At 44.6% G+C, this 20,733-nt stretch overlaps 1 protein-coding gene across 4 annotated transcripts in view; it reads left to right on the top strand.

Moving 5' to 3' along the window:
* Positions 1-20,733, top strand: part of DENND1B (DENN domain containing 1B) — a 253,388-nt gene that overhangs the window by 151,303 nt on the left and 81,352 nt on the right. For all 4 annotated transcript variants that reach the window (XM_056523457.1, XM_056523454.1, XM_056523455.1 and 1 more), the window contains 3 exons: positions 2,222-2,322; positions 8,579-8,624; positions 12,353-12,454. In XM_056523457.1, the coding sequence (XP_056379432.1) occupies positions 2,222-2,322; positions 8,579-8,624; positions 12,353-12,454 (249 nt within the window). The remainder of the gene's footprint in view (positions 1-2,221; positions 2,323-8,578; positions 8,625-12,352; positions 12,455-20,733) is intronic.

Below are 20,733 nucleotides of genomic sequence, written 5' to 3'. Positions count from 1 at the left end.
TACGCCCAAAAAAATTCCCAAGTCCAAAATAGCGTATTTTTGGTCACTTTTTATGCAATAAAAAAATTAATAAAAAGCGATCAAAAAGTCCGATCAAAACAAAAATGATACTGATAAAAACTTCTGATCACGGCGCAAGAAATGAGCCCTCATACCGCCCTATATGCAGAAAAATAAAGTTATAGGGGTCAAAACAGGACAATTTTAAATGTATTCATTTTCTTGCATGTAGTTATGATTTTTTCCAGAAGTACGACAAAATTAAACCTATACAAGTAGGGGATCATTTTAATTGTATGGACCTACAACATAAAGATAAAATGTCATTTTTACCGAAAATGCACTGCGTAAAAACGGAAGCCCCCAAAAGTTACAAAATGGCGTTTATTCTTCAATTTTTTGTACAATTATTTTTTTTTTCCTGTTTCCCCATAGATTTTTGGGTAAAATGACTGTTTTTACAAATGTCTTTACAAAGTTGGTGTCGCAAAAAAGAAAAGCCCTCATATGTTTTTTTTTAGGTGCAAAATTTTAAGGATTTTGATTTTTAAAAGGTAAGGAGGAAAAAACGAAAGTGCAAAAACAGAAAAAAGCGATTGGTACTTAAGAGGTTAAATGAATTATTTAATTTATTTGATTTTCTTTTCTTAATACGAAGTCTAACTTCACTGCAGTGGCAGGATATATTTAAAGGGGTTGTGCAACGAAAAGTATTATATCCCCTATCCACAGGACAGGGGATAAGTGTCTGGGACCCCCCGCAATCTCCTGCATGGCGCCCGGCTCTCAGAGATGAGCACGTGCTGAGGACGGCAGCACTCCATTCATTTATATGACAGCGAAAGGAGATGCCGAGCTATACTAAGTGATAATAGCGCTTTAAATTTAAGGACACTACAAGGATACTGGGCTCAAATAGTGTGTCCCCTTGACCCTTAAACTGTGTTTGTTAGTTGCCTTCAATTTTAACTGCCCCCCCCCCCCCCCCCCCCAACAGACATCGCTCTATGAAGCTCTCTTACAGCAATGGAAATAATAATAAATAATGTGCCGTCATTATCTCAATGGTTTGCCTGTGTGAACAGTTCTCTATGATATAAAGAGCTTATCCAATATATTCCCCCCATGACTATTCCCCCACATATCACCAGATATACGTGAGCCCCGGAATAGCTGCCTCTATATTTTGATGCCTTGGTGTGTCAGGTTGTCCCTCGCTAACTTCTCCCACTTATATGTACTTGTCCCTTATTGATTTGTGCAACTCAGATGGGCCGTTGCACCTCTCGAGATTTCCCCATAGTCTTCTTTGGCTGTATACCCCATTATAATAATCCACATATTGCCACCCAGATGGCTGTTTGCGAGAGTTTATGTTTTCAAATGGTTGTGTTTAATATCATTTATGTCTATGAGGATCTGTGTGACCAGGTAACATTCATTGTATTTGTATAATCCGCTATGTATAATGCACTTTCTTCTCACCTCGCTTGGTATTGTTCCCACTATGTGGATTTTTTTTTAAGTTTTAATAAAATTCTCTTGACAAAAAAAAAAAAGATATATATATATATATATATATAAGGATAGGGAAGCAGCACTCCTTGTTGAGAAAGGTAAAAATAGTGGGTGCAAACGGCCAGAATTCCAGGTCACAGGAATCACAACTTGAATATAGCAAACAGAAGGCTGCAGCACTTCATATGCGGTGAAAAAGCAGTGGCGTTTATTTCAGCTCAGACATCAAGACAACGTTTCGGCTGCATACAAGCAGCCTTGATAAAGGCTGCTTGTATGCAGCCGAAACGTTGCCTTGATGTCTGAGCTGGAATAAACGCCACTGCTTTTTCACCGTATATGGAGTGCTGCAGCCTTCTGTTTGCTATATATATATATATATATATATATATATATATATATGTATGTATAAGCCCCCAGATTTACTATAACTTTGTGTCAGATTTAATGAAAAGTTCTCGGCTGTTTGGTAAAACTGGTACATGCTTAGACCATCTAGGCTGGGTTTCCACCAACTATTGGTAGAAAAGTGCCACAATTAGAATTCTGGTGTATTTTATGCCAATGTTGCCTCTTAATCCACACTCCTATTGCTGGACGCTGTGGAAAAGTCCATAACACATAATAGCACTTGTGATGCCCAATACTGCTGTATAATAATGTATCTCTGTTAATATAATGCACCATTGTTTCTACATTTCAGTTAACAGCCTGCGTTCATGCCTCTGCCTCCCTACTGTACCCCATGTATTGGCAGCACATATACATCCCTGTTCTTCCTCCACATCTGCTAGACTACTGTTGGTAAGTGCTCTCCTGCTTGTAGCTTATTTGCCTTGTAATAGACACGTTACATCCTATAGTGAGGTTTTATTATAGAACTATATAAGCGCTGTGTCATTTAAAAGGGGTCGAACCAGCATGTTCATGACATTTATGTAATCTATATGCCATGCATAATTTATTTTCCCATGTTGGTGACAGATTATTCTGCAGTTCATTATAACTCACAAATAACCATTAATTAGTTAAAGGGATTCTCCCTTCATATAATGCAAGGGCATATTGCTAGGATATGGTATTCCATTATAGTCAGGACGGGGCTGAACTCGAGTACCCCACTGATCATAAGAATGATGGGGTAGAGGTTTCTTCACGTTCCCCTTCACAACAGCGCCCTACTCTGCAAGGACTGCATTCCATTCATCCACATCACTGAAGTAATGCCTCAGCCATGTCAGGACTAGAACGGGACAACCAGCTTATCAGGAAAAGGATAGAGGATAACCAGCTGATCAGGGACAGAATAGGGGATAACCAGCTGATCAGGCACAGGATAGGGGATAACCAGCTGATCAGGCACAGGATAGGGGATAACCAGCTGATCAGGGACAGAACAGGGGATAACCAGCAGATCAGGGACAGAACAGGGGATAACCAGCAGATCAGGGACAGAATAGGGGATAACCAGCTGATCAGGGACAGGATAGGGGATAACCAGCTGATCAGGGACAGCATAGGGGATAACCAGCTGATCAGGCACAGGATAGGGGATAACCAGCTGATCAGGGACAGAACAGGGGATAACCAGCAGATCAGGGACAGAATAGGGGATAACCAGCAGATCAGGGACAGAATAGGGGATAACCAGCTGATCAGGCACAGGATAGGGGATAACCAGCTGATCAGGGACAGAACAGGGGATAACCAGCAGATCAGGGACAGAATAGGGGATAACCAGCTGATCAGGGACAGGATAGGGGATAACCAGCTGATCAGGGACAGCATAGGGGATAACCAGCTGATCAGGGACAGCATAGGGGATAACCAGCTGATCAGGGACAGCACAGGGGATAACCAGCTGATTAGTGACAGAATAGGGGATAATCAACTGATCAGAAACAGGATAGGGGATAACCAGCTGATCAGAGACAGGATAGGGGATAACCAGCTGATCAGAGACAGGACAGGGGATAACCAGCTGATCAAGGACAGGATAGAGGATAACCAGCTGATTAGTGACAGAATAGGGGATAACCAGCAGATCAGAGACAGGATAGGGGATAACCAGCTGATTAGTGACAGAATAGGGGATAACCAACAGATCAGAGACAGAATAGGTGATTATCAACTGATCAGAGACAGGGTAGGGGATAACCAGCTGATCAGAGACAGGATAGGGGATAACCAGCTGATTAGTGACAGAATAGGGGATAACCAGCAGATCAGAGACAGAATAGGTGATAATCAACTGATCAGAGACAGGATAAGGGATAACCAACAGGATCAGAGACAGGATAGGCGATAACCAACTGATCAGAGACAGGATAGGGGATAACCAACAGGATCAGAGACAGGATAGGGGATAACCAACTGATCAGAGACAGGATAGGGGATAATCAACTGATCAGAGACAGAATAGGGGATAACCAACAGGATCAGAGACAGAATAGGGGATAACCAGCTGATCAGGGACAAGGGTATGGGATAGCCAGCTTATCATCAGAGGTCCACCCATTGGGACCCCCTACCTATCCTGTGAACAGAAGTCTATTGTCCCCTTGAACAAATCAAGTGTCAGTGCGCATGCATGGCCGTTGCTCTATTCATTCTCTATGGGTCTTCCAAACATTTCTGCCGTACTGCTGCTCCATTCATTCAGGGGACCATTCTTGTGGTTGGCTGGGGTCCCAGAAACCAGACCACCACTAATCAGTTACCCCCTGTCCTGTAGCTAGGGTATGATATGTGATCTTGGGGTAATCCCTTTAAGGTGCCTCACACTATAGTAGGTCGAGTACCATTTAAGTCTTTCTGTAATATTTCCAAATCTAGAAATACAAGTCTATAACATAAAATGAGATTACATGAATAATACAGTATCTGTGTTGTGGTAAATACTGGAGCTGTATTTCTATATTCTTTGATCTCTTATATATTCCAGTAGAATTATAAGCTCTTCATGGTAGGACAGTCATCTTTTCAGGGTGGTCTGTAACATGCGGGTGGTCTGTTTTCCCCATAGAAATGAATCTGCTGCATCTTCAGTAATTACTCTTGCACAGAGATGAATTGTTGTTCTGTAGCTTTTTACAGAACTGTCTTGTATCTTCTCAAAATTACTTAATTTGGACAAATCAGCATCTGAGCGAGTCTGAATCGGCTCCTTTTCCGTGACTACTTATCCCTTTAATTGAGTTTGGGACATTCCAGTGACAGTCAGAAAATAAGATTTTGGCGGTGCTGTGTGAAGTCACAAAATGGTCTGTCTGTGGGCGCATACAGAGGGGCCTTCAAAACGTCAGGCGTTTTATTCCAGAACACAAATATAAGAAAGGGAGCAGAGGTTGGATAACAGAAAACCTTTCCGATAATCTGCAAGTAGTGACAAGCTGGTTACAAGGATCCACATCTTAGAACTGACATGTTGTAGGGGATAACTAATGTTCAGTGGTCCCTCAACTTACAATGGCCTCAGGTTACAATATTTCCAACATAAAATGATCTTTTCTGGACCATTGTAACTTTAAACCAGACTCACCATACAACGTACAGACAGCCCACATATGTGAAATGTGTCAATGGCTGGAAGAACCGACCAATCAGAATGGGCCTTCACTGGTAAAACACCTGTACTACTGAAGTGCAGGCACTGGATGTCTGGTAGCGCCCCCTACAGTACAGGGAGGTATTACATGTTCTGTACTACTCTTTACCTGTATTACTGAAGTGTATGCACTGACTGATGTCTAGTAGCGCCCCCTACAGTACAGGGAGGTATTACATGTTCTGTACTACTCTTTACCTGTATTACTGAAGTGCATGCACTGACTGGTGTCTGGTAGCGCCCCCTACAGTACAGGGAGGTATTACATGTTCTGTACTACTCTTTACCTGTATTACTGAAGTGTATGCACTGACTGATGTCTAGTAGTGCCCCCTACAGTACAGGGAGGTATTACATGTTCTGTACTCTTTACCTGTATTACTGAAGTGCATGCACTTACTGGTGTCTGGTAGCGCCCCCTACAGTACAGGGAGCTATTACATGTTCTGTACTCTTTACCTATATTACTGAAGTGCATGCACTGACTGGTGTCTGGTAGCGCCCCCTACAGTACAGGGAGGTATTACATGTTCTGTACTCTTTACCTGTATTACTGAAGTGCATGCACTGACTGGTGTCTGGTAGCGCCCCCTACAGTACAGGGAGGTATTACATGTTCTGTACTCTTTACCTGTATTACTGAAGTGTATGCACTGACTGGTGTCTGGTAGCGCCCCCTACAGTACAGGGAGGTATTACATGTTCTGTACTACTCTTTACCTGTATTACTGAAGTGTATGCACTGACTGGTGTCTGGTAGTGCCCCCTACAGCACAGGGAGGTATTACATGTTCTGTACTCTTTACCTGTATTACTGAAGTGCATGCACTGACTGGTGTCTGGTAGCGCCCCCTACAGTACAGGGAGCTATTACATGTTCTGTACTCTTTACCTATATTACTGAAGTGCATGCACTGACTGGTGTCTGGTAGCGCCCCCTACAGTACAGGGAGTTATTACATGTTCTGTACTACTCTTTACCTGTATTACTGAAGTGTATGCACTGACTGGTGTCTGGTAGCGCCCCCTACAGTACAGGGAGGTATTACATGTTCTGTACTCTTTACCTGTATTACTGAAGTGCATGCACTGACTGGTGTCTGGTAGCGCCCCCTACAGTACAGGGAGGTATTACATGTTCTGTACTCTTTACCTGTATTACTGAAGTGTAAGCACTGACTGGTGTCTGGTAGCGCCCCCTACAGTACAGGGAGGTATAACATGTTCTGTACTCTTTACCTGTATTACTGAAGTGTATGCACTGACTGGTGTCTGGTAGCGCCCCCTACAGTACAGGGAGGTATTACATGTTCTGTACTACTCTTTTCCTGTATTACTGAAGCGTATGCACTGACTGGTGTCTGGTACCGCCCCCTACAGTACAGGGAGGTATTACATGTTCTGTACTACTCTTTACCTGTATTACTGAAGTGCATGCACTGACTGGTGTATTGGTAGCGCCCCCTACAGTACAGGGAGGTATTACATGTTCTGTACTCTTTACCTGTATTACTGAAGTGTATGCACTGACTGGTGTCTGGTAGCGCCCCCTACAGTACAGGGAGGTATTACATGTTCTGTACTCTTTACCTGTACCAGGGTTAGCTGCTCCTTTGGACACCAGGTGAGGGCGGCTCCATGTTACTTTTTTTAGGACATTGCGTGTTCTTTACAGGACCCTGAAGAAGATCTTGTCCTCTACATAGACCAGTGTTTCCCAAAAAGGTTGCCTCCAGTTGTTGCAAAACTACAACTCCCAGCATGCCCGGACAGCCTTTGGCTGTCCGGGCATGCTGGGAGTTGTAGTTTTGCAACAGCTGGAGGCACCCAGGTTGGGAAACACTGAAATAGACATTAATTTACAGCTCCCAGCAGATCTTTATTACTTTTATATGTAAGGATTTGCTTTATCTACATTAGTTATCTACTTATTTTTCTTTAATCCTCACTTTTTCCTCTTTTTGGATGACATTTTGGGGTTTCAGAACCAATTACCAGGTTTCTATATGGTCTCTACATACAATGGTTTCAACATACAATGGTCGTCCTGAAACTAAATTATATTGTAACTTTTGGGACCACTGTATTGGATAAATCCATAGATTAAAAAATGATGCTCAGTCCATAGGGAAGAACTAGCAGGTTGATGTCTAACTGCTTGAACCACCACCAATAAGGAGATGGGAGGTTAAGTGTTCTCCGAGTGAATTGAGCTGAATCTGCCCCTCTAAATCATATGTGTGTCCAACATCAATACATGTGAAGGATCCAGGGATTTGTTTAGGGGGCAACCAAAACCATAATTGAGACGTGTGAAGGCTTCTTGTAAATTGGCAATCCAGTCATGTAGGGGTCTGCCCATCTAAATAGATCCTCGAAGCATATCCTATCAATGGGGGACATTTATCAATGTTGGTGTGAGGTAGTAAAGATTGTACCCCTGTTTGCTTGGTGTATTGTTTGCCCAGTTGCTAAAAATTTACCAAATGACTTGGTGCAAAGGACTTGATCAATTTTGTGCAATTATAGAAACCAGTGTGCTGCAGAATTTGTGCCCTGGCATCTGACACTTTTGTACGTGTCCTATTAGGTGCTGTAGGTTTGCGCAAAAAAAAAATAAAAAAAAATAAAACACTTGTAAATTTTATTTGCGCAAATAATACAGTACAGCTCCACTGCAAAAACTGGGGTACGGTGCACCAAACAGTAGACAACTTTGAAAGATGTTCTACTGAAAATTGCGCAAAAAAATTGTGCAAAAAATGCAATTGAGCAAAATTTGCAGGGACATTTAGAACAATGAAGGGGCGTAAAGCCATTGATAAATGTGCCCCAATGGGTTTATAAGACCAGGACCGCCCATAGACTTACATTATGTGTCCCCCTGGTCACATGCCAGGAGAGAACCTGCTAAGTGTGCACTTCACCCGGTTCGTTCTCATGACCGGTTGGGGTCTTAAACCTATCAAAACTTCGGGCAGCCACTTTCATGAGTTGATCAGCTGATGGTGGAGTCTACTGGCTCATTCATATTTTAGTGGAGAAATGTAGAATTTTACAGAACTCATGGGTAACTATATAAATGTATGTTCACACCAAGTCCTTTCAAGTAAAAACAGTTTATTTGAAGAGAGATTTCATGTCCTCCCCCTTGGTGTCCATGAAATCAGAGGTAGTCCATCCTACACAGTGTTTCCCAACCAGGGTGCCTCCAGCTGTTAAAAAAACCCAAAAAACAGCATACCCGAAAAGCCAAAGGCTGTCCAAGCATGCTCAGAGTTTTTCAACAGCTGGAGGCACCCTGGTTGGGAAACACTGAACTTACAGGTACATGTATTTTATGTAATCTATATTATTTTTTCTACGTATATATTAAGTGAATCTATTTTCCACATTTTGTGCCTGTGTCCCTTGAATAGTCTCCTAAGTGTTTGACTTGTATCTGTATTTCAGTGCCCCGATGCCTTATCTGATTGGAGTTCACTTCAGCCTCATAGAGGTAGGTTACCTTTTGATGTTAAAGGGGTACTCCGCCGCTCTGCGTTTGGAACAAACTGTTCCGAACGCTGGAGCTGACGCCGGGAGCTTGTGATGTCACAGCCCCGCCCCCTCATGACGTCACATCCCGCGCCCTCAATTCAAGTCTATGGGAGGGGGCGCGACGACTGGGATTCTATCAACGCAGAAAAAGACCACCTGGTCACACGCTGTCTACAGTATACTCTGTGATTCAGTCTCTGCCTGACCTACCTGCTCCACAGTTCTCGCATACGATCTCTGACCCATAACTCTTCCATTAGCTATAAATACCAGGAGGCCAGATATAAAACTCACTTGCGTAGGTGCAGAGTATCAGCCCTATAACATGCTCTATTCCCTTAAGTTACTCCAACCCGCTGGAGATGTGGCTTGTCGGAAGGTGCACCGCCACACAGATTTTGGTTCTGCCCGGCCCTAGACCCTGTGGTCTGAGATGGGATTGGTGATTTGCAGGGCTGGTGCAAGGATTTTTGTCACCCTAGGCGAAAGCTAATTTTGCCACCACCTTGACCTCACCCATTGTCTCCGCCTATTGACACCCCACCTTATTACAGGGGTAAAAGAAGAAGAGAGAAAGCAAGGAGAGGACAGCGCCTCGTGTGATTCCGTGGGTGTATTTGCCCACTTTCACCCCCGTGTGGTATGCGTTCACCTGGGGGACTCTTGGAAAAGGCGTATCACCCCTCCGTGTGGGGTCAGACGATAGATCTCGGGCTGCAGCCTGCAGGAACCTGGCTGAAAGCCTTGGTGGTCGTCGGCAAGAGAAATAGTTGCTTTAGGAAAAAAATGATGTTCTGCAGTGGCGCTTCCCTTGTGATATCAGTATTCAGATAGAGTCTGATATGGTATATAAAGTATTCACATTTATTGTGCATACATCTTTGAGAAAAAAACAAACAGGCAAGACGCTTTTCGGGGTTAAGTTACCCCTTTCTCAATTGCAGGTTAAGAAAGGCTTTCTTAACCTGCCATTGAGAAAGGGATAACTTAACCCCGAAACGCGTCTTGCCTGTTTGTTTTTTTCTCAAAGATGTATGCACAATAAATGTGAATACTTTATATACCATATCAGACTCTATCTGAATACTGATATCACAAGGGAAGCGCCACTGCAGAACATCTTCTTTTTCCTAAAGCAATTATTACTGGGGTGACACACTGTAACAAACCTCTTCCTTATGTAATTACCCTACTACTGGGGTGACACACTGTAACAAACCTCCTCATGTAATCACCCTACTACTGGGGTGACACACTGTAACAAACCTCCTCATGTAATCACCCTACTACTGGGGTGACACACTGTAATAAACCTCCTCATGTAATCTCCTTACTACTGGGGTGACACATTGTAACAAACCTCCTCCTCATGTAATCACCCTACTACTGGGGTGACACACTGTAATAAACCTCCTCCTCATGTAATCTCCTTACTACTGGGGTGACACACTGTAACAAACCTCCTCCTCATGTAATCACCCTACTACTGGGGTGACACACTGTAATAAACCTCCTCCTCATGTAATCTCCTTACTACTGGGGTGACACACTGTAACAAACCTCCTCCTCATGTAATCACCCTACTACTGGGGTGACACACTGTAACAAACCTCCTCATGTAATCACCCTACTACTGGGGTGACACACTGTAATAAACCTCCTCCTCATGTAATCTCCTTACTACTGGGGTGACACATTGTAACAAACCTCCTCCTCATGTAATCACCCTACTACTGGGGTGACACACTGTAATAAACCTCCTCCTCATGTAATCTCCTTACTACTGGGGTGACACACTGTAACAAACCTCCTCCTCATGTAATCACCCTACTACTGGGGTGACACACTGTAATAAACCTCCTCCTCATGTAATCTCCTTACTACTGGGGTGACACACTGTAACAAACCTCCTCCTCATGTAATCACCTACTACTGGGGTGACACAATGTAACAAACCTGCTCCTTATATAATCTCCAGCAATGGTGGAGTGGTGCAGGCTGTGAGCGGGTGGTTTGGATGCTGGCTGGCTAAGTTTCTTGCAGCAGGCAGAGCAGCTCCCCCCTCAAGAGGGCGCTCCAGGCGGCTGCCTATTTTACCTATAAGCAGAGCCGGCCCTGGTGTTTTGTCTAATCACAGACCCTACTTTGAACCTCAAGTAGATAAAGATGTCTGCACTGTAGATGATCGTGGATATAGTAGAATTAGTAGAATCTGAAAATAATCAATGCAAGTATGACTTTTATTGCAACATAGCAAACAGATATAAATGCAACACGCGTTCCGACACTAAGGTCTTTTTCAACCGCGATGTGGTTGAAAAAGGCCTTAGTGCCGGAACTCATGCTGCATTTATATCTGTTTGCTATGTTGCAATAAAAGTCATACTTGCATTGAAGATATTCTGAGTGCCGGGATACTATCAACACATTTACTTTGGACCTGAGGCCGTAGCTATTTCTTCTTCCAAATTCCCCACTTTGGCTGCTTTCGGCTTCCTGGCGCACTCCGTCAGCCACACACAGGCCGGGAAACCGAACTTACAAGATGACAATACCCCTTTAATGTAATTGCAAAAGGATGGCCAACCAAATCCTTTTCCTACAGCGCCATGTTTGATGTGGCCCTTCTGTGACTTCTCCTTGTCTATTCTATATCCCTTTAAAAGGGTACTCCGGTGAAAAACATTTTTTTTCATATCAACTGGCTCCAGAAAGTTAAACAGATCTGTAAATTACTTCTATAAAAAAAAATTTTTAAAAAAAATCTTACTCCTACCAGTACTTATCAGCTGCTAAAGTTGAGTAGTTATTTTCTGTCTGACAACAGTGCTCTCTGCTGACACCTCTGTCTATCTCAGGAACTGTCCGGAGCAGGAGCAAATCCCCATAGCAAACCTCTACTGCTCTGGACAGTTCCTGAGACAGACAGAGATGTCAGCAGAGAGCACTGTGGTCAGGCAGAAAAGAACAACTCAACTTCAGCAGATGACAATTACTGGAAGGATTAAAGGGGTATTCCAGGCCAAAACTCTTTTTTTTATATATCAACTGGCTCCGGAAAATTAAACAGATTTGTAAATTACCTCTATTAAATAATCTTAATCCTTCCAATAGTTATTAGCTTCTGAAGTTGAGTTGTTGTTTTCTGTCTAACTGCTCTCTGATGACTCACGTCCCGGGAGCTGTGCAGTTCCTATGGGGATATTCTCCCATCATGCACAGCTCCCGGGACGTGACATCATCATTGAGCAGTTAGACTTCAGAAAGCTAACTTCAGAAGCTAATAACTATTGGAAGGATTAAGATTTTTTAATAGAAGTAATTTACAAATCTGTTTAACTTTCTGGAGCTAGTTGATATATATATATATATATATATATACATATATATATATATATATATATATACATATATATATATATATATATATATATATATATATATATATATAAAGGTTTTGCCTGGAATACCCCTTTAAGATTTTTTTTTTTTTTTTTTTTTTTATAGAAGTAGTGTACAAATCTGAAATTATTTTTTTTTTCACTGGGATACCCCTTTAATATAAGGTATATTTGTGTTATATGCTTCAGACGTCACAATTCTGAAACAATATACCGTGGACTGGTTGGGATATATGAAATATAATTGGAAATATTCTTATATCCAGTGCTGTGATGTGTTTTTCAGAGGGTAAGAAGCCGATCTCTGGATGATGTGGTATTACTGAACGTGGACACCAACTCATTGGAAACTCCTTTCAATGACCTTTCGGCTCTGCCCAGTGATGTGGTAAGTGCTTCTCTAACCAACATGACAGCTTTGTGCTCCTCTGTTACGGTATCTTTACGGTGTAACCCTTCATGGCTGTAATGACATCCTTCTTCTTGAATAAGGATGCGTTCACACAGGACTGAAATGTTGCAGATTTTGAGTTCCTTATTGCAGCAGATCTGTAGCATTCAAGTCCTGTGTGAAAGCACCATAAATACTTATTAGGCAAACAGCTATTACTTTCAACCCCCTACATCAGAGTTTCCCAACCAGGGAGCCTCCAGCTGTTGCAAAACTACAACTCCCAGCATGCCTGGACAGCCAAAGGCTGTCCGGGCATGCTGGGAGTTGTAGTTTTGCAAGGAGGCACCCTGGTTGGGAAATACTGCCCTACATACACGCACATTCAGCTCAGCTGAGCATTCCGGTGTTCCCAATATTGGTAGGGGTAGAAATCCACTGCTGGTTATCTCTAGAGATGAGCGAACTTACAGTAAATTCGATTCGTCACAAACTTCTCGGCTCGGCGGTTGCTGACTTTTCCTGCATAAATTAGTTCAGCTTTCCGGTGCTCCAGTGGGCTGGAAAAGGTGGATACAGTCCTAGGAAAGAGTCTCCTAGGACTGTATCCACCTTTTTCAGCCCACCGGAGCACCGGAAAGCTGAACTAATTTATGCAGGAAAAGTCATCAACTGCCGAGCCGAGAAGTTCGTGACGAATCGAATTTACTGTAAGTCCGCGCTCATCTCTAGTTATCTCTCCTGAGAACAAATGGATCAGTCCTGTTGAATTGTAAGGGTGCGTTCCCACAGGGCGTATATGCAGCGTATTTAACGCTGCGCAAAATTTACGGCATCAACGGGAAATACGCTGCATGTTCCTTGCTCACTATGCTTTCCGGCGGTAGCCCTATGTGTGTAGTGAGTTTTGGAGGCGGGGCTGTGTGCCGTCGTGTCTGTGACGCGCGGCTCCGCCTCCAAAACTCACTACACACATAGGGCTGCCGCCAGAAAGCCCTGTGTGTATAGTGAGCAGGGAATACGCAGCCTATTTCCCACTGCTGCCGTAAATTTTGCGCAGCGTTTACGCCCTGTGGGAACGCACCTTTAAGGTGGAAAACTTTTTTTTTATTTTTTTTAAATGAACTGTTGCCAGAAAGTTAAACAGATTTGTAAATTACTTCTATTAAAAAATCATAATACTTTCAGTACTTTTTAGCAGCTGTATGCTAGAGAGGAAATTCTTTTCATTTTGAATTTCTTTTTTGTGTTGTCCACAGTGCTCTCTGCTGACACCTGATGCCCGTATCAGGAACTGTCCAGAGCAGGAGAAAATCCCCATAGCAAACCTATGCTACTCTGGACTGTTTCTGACACGGACAGAGGTGTCAGCAGAGAGCACTGTGGTCAATACAAAAAATAAATTCAAAAAGTAAAGAATTTCCTCTGTAGTATACAGCTGCTAAAAAGTAGTAAAAGGATAAAGTTTTTTTAATAGAACTAATTTACAAATCTGTTTAACTTTCTGGCACCAGTTCATTAAAGGGGAGCACCCCTTTAACATCCAGATCCTTCTCTTCCTGACATCTGACTTCAGCGTAAAGTGACGTTCCCCCCCCCCCCCCCACCTTAGACACAGTGGTCCTGCAGAAATGTGTGGGTTCGGTTGACATTAAAGGGGGTACTCTGGTGGAAAACAATTGTTTTTTAAATCAATTGGTGCCAGAAAGTTAAAGGGGTACTCCGCCCCTAGCATCGTATCCCCTATCCAAAGGATAGGGGATAAGATGTCAGATGGCGGCCATCACGCCCCCTCCCATAGACTTGCATTAAGGGGGCGGGCTGTGACGCAACAAGGGGGCGGAGCCATGTCGTCACGATTCTCCGGACCCTATATCGCCAATCATTACGTACAGAGCGAGTTTGCTCTGTGCAGTAATGATATCGGGGTGCTGCAGCGGAGATCCTGGGTGTCCCCGGCGGCGGAACCCCCGCGATCTGACATCTTATCCCCTATCCTTTGGAGTACCCCTTTAAAGGCCATCTGCGGATACTGGATAAGTGTTTGATCTCCTGCACGGGGCCGCAGCCAACACACCTCCTCCATGTAGTTCTATGGGAGAGGTGGGGAGGCAGCGTTCGTGCCTCCCCGCCTTTCCCATAGAACTGTATGGGGAGGGGGCGTAACTGTTGACCTCTCTAGGTCGACGCTACGCACATTAGCGCTCTCACAGTGGATAAGGGATAAGTGTAATAACGCTGCAGTTGTCCTTTAAACAGTTAAAATTAGTAAATTACTTCTATTAAAAAATCTTAATCAATCAATTAAAGTTATTAGTAAATTACTTCTATGTAAAAACCTTAATCCTTCCAGTACTTATCAGCTGCTGTATAATACAGAGGAAGCTCTTCTCATTTTGAATTTCCTTTCTGTCTGACCACAGTGCTCTCTGCTGACACCTTTGTCTATGTCAAGAACTGTCCAGAGCAGGATAGGTTTGTTATGGGGATTTGCTCCTGCCCTGGACAGTTCCTGACATGGACAGAGCACTGTGGTCAGACTGAGAAGAAATTAAAAAAGAAAAGAACTTCCTGTGGTGCATACAGCAGCTGAGCAGTACTGGAAGGATTAAGATGTTTTAATAGAAGTAATTTACAAATCTATTTAACTTTCTGTCACCAGTTGATTTAAAAAAATAAATAAAAAAATTTCCACCGGAGTACCCCTTTAATCTATTTTGTATGTCCACATTTAGGTCTTATTCAAACATAACAACAATAAAAAAAATATGTAATCCAAACCGGCTGACTGTCTAATGTATTCGGGGCTGTCCTAGGATCAGGCATGTCATTTTTTTAACAGCCTGATCCTTTTGTTCTTGGGAAGTTTATCCTCCATTCAGAACACATGAATATGAGGCTGTAAGGGTGCATTCCCACCTGGTGTATACGCAACGTATCTCACGCTGCGCAAAATTTGCGGGGGGAAGCGGGAAATACGCTGCGTATTCCTCGCTCACTATACACAGTCACGCCGGCACACGGCTCCGCCCCAAAACTCACTACACACATAGGGCTGCCTCCAGAAATCCCTGTGTGTATAGTGAGCGAGGAATATGCAGCGTATTTCCCGCTGCTGCCGCAAATTTTGCGCAGCGTGAAATACGCTGCATATACTCCAGGTGGGAACTCACCCTTAATGTGTAAGGAGGGATCAGCAAAAATAGCAGTCACCCACAAGAACATTGGTCTGGCAGCTGTCCTGTGTGTTTGGGCACCTTATGGTTGGAAAGGTTGATACCCGGAAATTATTCATATCTTTTCCTAACTAAGAAAATCGGGTACTCACAACTCCAAGGGGGAGATTTATCAGATTTTGCTGAGTTGCCCATAGCAACCAATCATATCGCTTCTTTCACTTTGCAGAGGCCTTGTTAAAAATGAAAGAAGCGATCTGATTGGTTGCTATGGGCAACTTTTCCTCTGGACAGGTTTTGATAAATCTCCTCCCGTGTTTTTATCCTTGTATTGTGTCATTATTATGATGTGACGTATCATCACTTTGGTCCTTAGACTTTAGCGGTGACACTACTCTACGAAGGCTCCTCCTAACAGGCACATAAGTGGTTTATACTTTATTATTCACCCCAAACCAAATAGTTAAAATACAAAGAAGATAGGGAGAGATTCATCAAAACCTGTCCAGCAACCAATCAGATCGCTTATTTCATTTTTAACAAGGCTTCTGCAAAGTGAAAGTAGTGATCTGATTGGTTGCTATGGGCAACTCAGCAACTTTTCCTCTGCACAGGTTTTGATAAATGTCACATAAATGTTCACAGTCATGAAAGAAGAAAGAAAAGGGGGGGGGGGGGATCTAACAGGCACATAAAAACACCTATAAGATAGTCCCCGGACATTTATGTGACGTCATTGTATGTATTATCTGTGTATTGTCAGGTCACTAAGTTTGTTATTCTTGTGCAGACAAGATCACTGTTTATTTTTCTTGTACTAAAACCAAAAATTGGTCTGAACATTTTAACAGCGCTATTATAGATGGTATAAGTATATAGGCGGACACTGCTGTGTTTGGATGTGCAGACCAGTTATTACGGGGGGGTAGTACACATTATTAGTGAGATGGTATGACCATTGCAGTATTGCACTTTAAAATGTTTCATATGATTTTTCTGTTTGTATTATCCTTGTACTGTGACATGACTGTGTTAATTCAATGTATTTATTATATATGTCCTGTGCAGTTATGTCCGTGTATATTACAGCACTACTGTAACATCACCTGTTTTCTATATGACTACAGTGTTTCCCAACCAGTGTGCCTCCAGCTGTTGCAAAACTACAACTACTTTTGTAACAGCTGAGGGCCCACTGGTCTACTATACCATCCTTGTTTTATATACCTGTACTGTGACATCACTGTGTTTACTATATAATTACTATACAATCATTGTTTTATATACCTGTACAGTGACATCACTGTGTTTACTATATATCTACTATACCATCTGTTACGCCGAGCGCTCCGGGTCTCCGCTCCTCCCCGGAGCGCTCGCAACATCCTCGCAATTGCAGCGCCCCGGTCAGATCTGCTGACCGGGTGCGCTGCGATACCTCTCCCAGCCGGGGTGCGATTCGCGATGCGGGTGGCGCCAGCTCGCGATGCGCACCCCGGCTCCCGTACCTGACTCGCTCTCCGTCGGTCCTGTCCCGGCGCGCGCGGCCCCGCTCCTTAGGGCGCGCGCGCGCCGGGTCTCTGCGATTTAAAGGGCCACTGCGCCACTGATTGGCGCAGTTGGTTTAATTAGTGTGTTCACCTGTGCACTCCCTATTTATACCTCACTTCCCCTGCACTCCCTCGCCGGATCTTGTTGCCATTGTGCCAGTGAAAGCGTATCCTTGTGTGTTCCTAGCCTGTGTTCCAGACCTCCTGCCGTTGCCCCTGACTACGATCCTTGCTGCCTGCCCCGACCTTCTGCTACGTCCGACCTTGCTCTTGTCTACTCCCTTGTACCGCGCCTATCTTCAGCAGTCAGAGAGGTTGAGCCGTTGCTAGTGGATACGACCTGGTTGCTACCGCCGCTGCAAGACCATCCCGCTTTGCGGCGGGCTCTGGTGAATACCAGTAGCAACTTAGAACCGGTCCACCAGCACGGTCCACGCCAATCCCTCTCTGGCACAGAGGATCCACCTCCTGCCAGCCGATCGTGACAGTAGATCCGGCCATGGATCCCGCTGAAGTTCCACTGCCAGTTGTCGCCGACCTCACCACGGTGGTCGCCCAGCAGTCGCAACAGATAGCGCAACAAGGCCACCAGCTGTCTCAACTGACCGTGATGCTACAGCAGCTACTACCACAGCTTCAGCAATCATCTCCTCCGCCAGCTCCTGCACCTCCTCCGCAGCGAGTGGCCGCTTCCGGCCTACGACTATCCTTGCCGGATAAATTTGATGGGGACTCTAAGTTTTGCTGTGGCTTTCTTTCACAATGTTCCCTGCACTTGGAGATGATGTCGGACCAGTTTCCTACTGAAAGGTCTAAGGTGGCTTTCGTAGTCAGCCTTCTGTCTGGGAAAGCTCTGTCATGGGCCACACCGCTCTGGGACCGCAATGACCCCGTCACTGCCTCTGTACACTCCTTCTTCATGGAGATTCGAAGTGTCTTTGAGGAACCTGCCCGAGCCTCTTCTGCTGAGACTGCCCTGCTGAACCTGGTCCAGGGTAATTCTTCCGTTGGCGAGTACGCCATCCAATTCCGTACTCTTGCTTCCGAATTATCCTGGAATAATGAGGCCCTCTGCGCGACCTTTAAAAAAGGCCTATCCAGCAACATTAAAGATGTTCTGGCCGCACGAGAAATTCCTGCTAACCTGCATGAACTTATTCATCTAGCCACTCGCATTGACATGCGTTTTTCCGAAAGGCATCAGGAGCTCTGCCAGGATATGGACTTTGTTCGCACGAGGCGTTTTTTCTCCCCGGCTCCTCTCTCCTCTGGTCCTCTGCAATCCGTTCCTGTGCCTCCCGCCGTGGAGGCTATGCAAGTTGACCGGTCTCGCTTGACACCTCAAGAGAGGACACGACGCCGCATGGAGAATCTGTGCCGGTACCGAACACTTCTTGAAGGATTGTCCTATCCGTCCTCCCCGCCTGGAAAGACGTACGCTGACTCCGCACAAAGGTGAGACAGCTCTTGATGTCAACTCTGCTTCTCCACGCCTTACTGTGCCTGTGCGGATATCTTCCTCTACCTTCTCCTTCTCTACTATGGCCTTCTTGGATTCCGGATCTGCAGGAAATTTTATTTTGGCCTCTCTCATCAACAGGTTCAACATCCCGGTGACCAGTCTCTCCAGACCCCTCTACATCAATTGTGTTAACAATGAAAGATTGGACTGTACCGTGCGTTACCGCACGGAACCCCTCCTAATGTGCATCGGACCTCATCACGAAAAAATTGAGTTTTTGGTCCTCTCCAATTGCACTTCCGAAATTCTCCTTGGATTACCGTGGCTTCAACGCCATTCCCCAACCCTTGATTGGTCCACAGGAGAGATCAAGAGCTGGGGTACTTCTTGTTTCAAGGACTGTCTTAAACCGGTTCCCAGTACTTCCTGCCGTGACCCTGTGGTTCCCCCTGTAACCGGTCTCCCTAAGGCTTATATGGACTATGCTGACGTGTTTTGCAAAAAGCAAGCTGAGACTTTACCTCCTCACAGGCCTTATGACTGTCCTATTGACCTCCTCCCGGGCACTACTCCACCCCGGGGCAGAATTTATCCTCTGTCCGCTCCAGAGACTCTTGCTATGTCTGAATACATCCAGGAAAATTTAAAAAAGGGGTTTATCCGCAAATCCTCCTCTCCTGCCGGAGCTGGATTTTTTTTTGTGTCCAAAAAAGATGGCTCCCTACGTCCTTGCATTGATTACCGCGGACTTAATAAAATCACGGTAAAAAAACGCTACCCCCTACCTCTTATCTCAGAACTCTTTGATCGCCTTCAAGGTGCCCACATCTTTACCAAACTGGACTTAAGAGGTGCTTATAATCTCATCCGCATCAGGGAGGGGGGCGAATGGAAGACTGCATTTAACACCAGAGATGGACACTTTGAGTATCTGGTCATGCCCTTTGGCCTGTGCAACGCCCCTGCCGTCTTCCAAGACTTTGTTAATAAAATTTTTCGTGATCTCTTATATTCCTGTGTTGTTGTGTATCTGGACGATATTCTGATTTTTTCTGCCAACTTAGAAGAACACCGCCAGCATGTCCGCATGGTTCTTCAGAGACTTCGAGACAATCAACTTTATGCCAAAATGGAGAAATGTCTGTTTGAATGTCAATCTCTTCCTTTCCTAGGATACTTGGTCTCTGGCCAGGGATTACAAATGGACCCGGATAAACTCTCTGCCGTCTTAGATTGGCCACGCCCCTCCGGACTCCGTGCTATCCAACGTTTTTTGGGGTTCGCCAATTATTACAGACAATTTATTCCACACTTTTCCACTATTGTGGCTCCTATCGTGGCTTTAACCAAGAAAAATGCCAATCCCAAGTCCTGGTCTCCCCAAGCGGAAGACGCATTTAAACGGCTCAAGTCTGCCTTTTCTTCTGCTCCCGTGCTCTCCAGACCTGACCCATCTAAACCCTTCCTATTGGAGGTAGATGCCTCCTCAGTGGGAGCTGGAGCGGTCCTTCTACAAAAAAATTCTTCCGGGCATGCTGTTACTTGTGGTTTTTTTTCTAGGACCTTCTCTCCGGCGGAGAGAAACTACTCCATCGGGGATCGAGAACTACTGGCCATTAAATTGGCACTTGAGGAATGGAGGCATCTGCTGGAGGGATCAAAATTTCCAGTTATCATTTACACCGATCACAAGAATCTCTCCTATCTCCAGTCTGCCCAACGGCTGAACCCTCGCCAGGCCAGGTGGTCGTTGTTCTTTGCCCGTTTTAACTTTGAAATTCATTTTCGCCCTGCCGACAAGAACATTAGGGCCGATGCCCTCTCTCGTTCCTCGGATGCCTCGGAAGTAGAGGTCTCTCCGCAACACATCATTCCTCCTGACTGTCTGATCTCCACTTCTCCAGCCTCCATCAGGCAAACTCCTCCAGGGAAGACCTTCGTTTCTCCACGCCAACGTCTCGGGATTCTCAAATGGGGTCACTCCTCCCACCTCGCAGGCCATGCGGGCATCAAAAAGTCCTTGCAACTCATCTCTCATTTCTATTGGTGGCCGACTCTGGAGACGGATGTTGTTGATTTTGTGCGGGC

This window comes from Hyla sarda, chromosome 6, assembly GCF_029499605.1.
Source record: "Hyla sarda isolate aHylSar1 chromosome 6, aHylSar1.hap1, whole genome shotgun sequence".
Lineage (NCBI taxonomy): Eukaryota > Metazoa > Chordata > Amphibia > Anura > Hylidae > Hyla > Hyla sarda.
The sequence above is the reverse complement of the archived record's forward strand: the minus strand, read 5'-3'. Positions and strand labels throughout refer to the sequence as shown.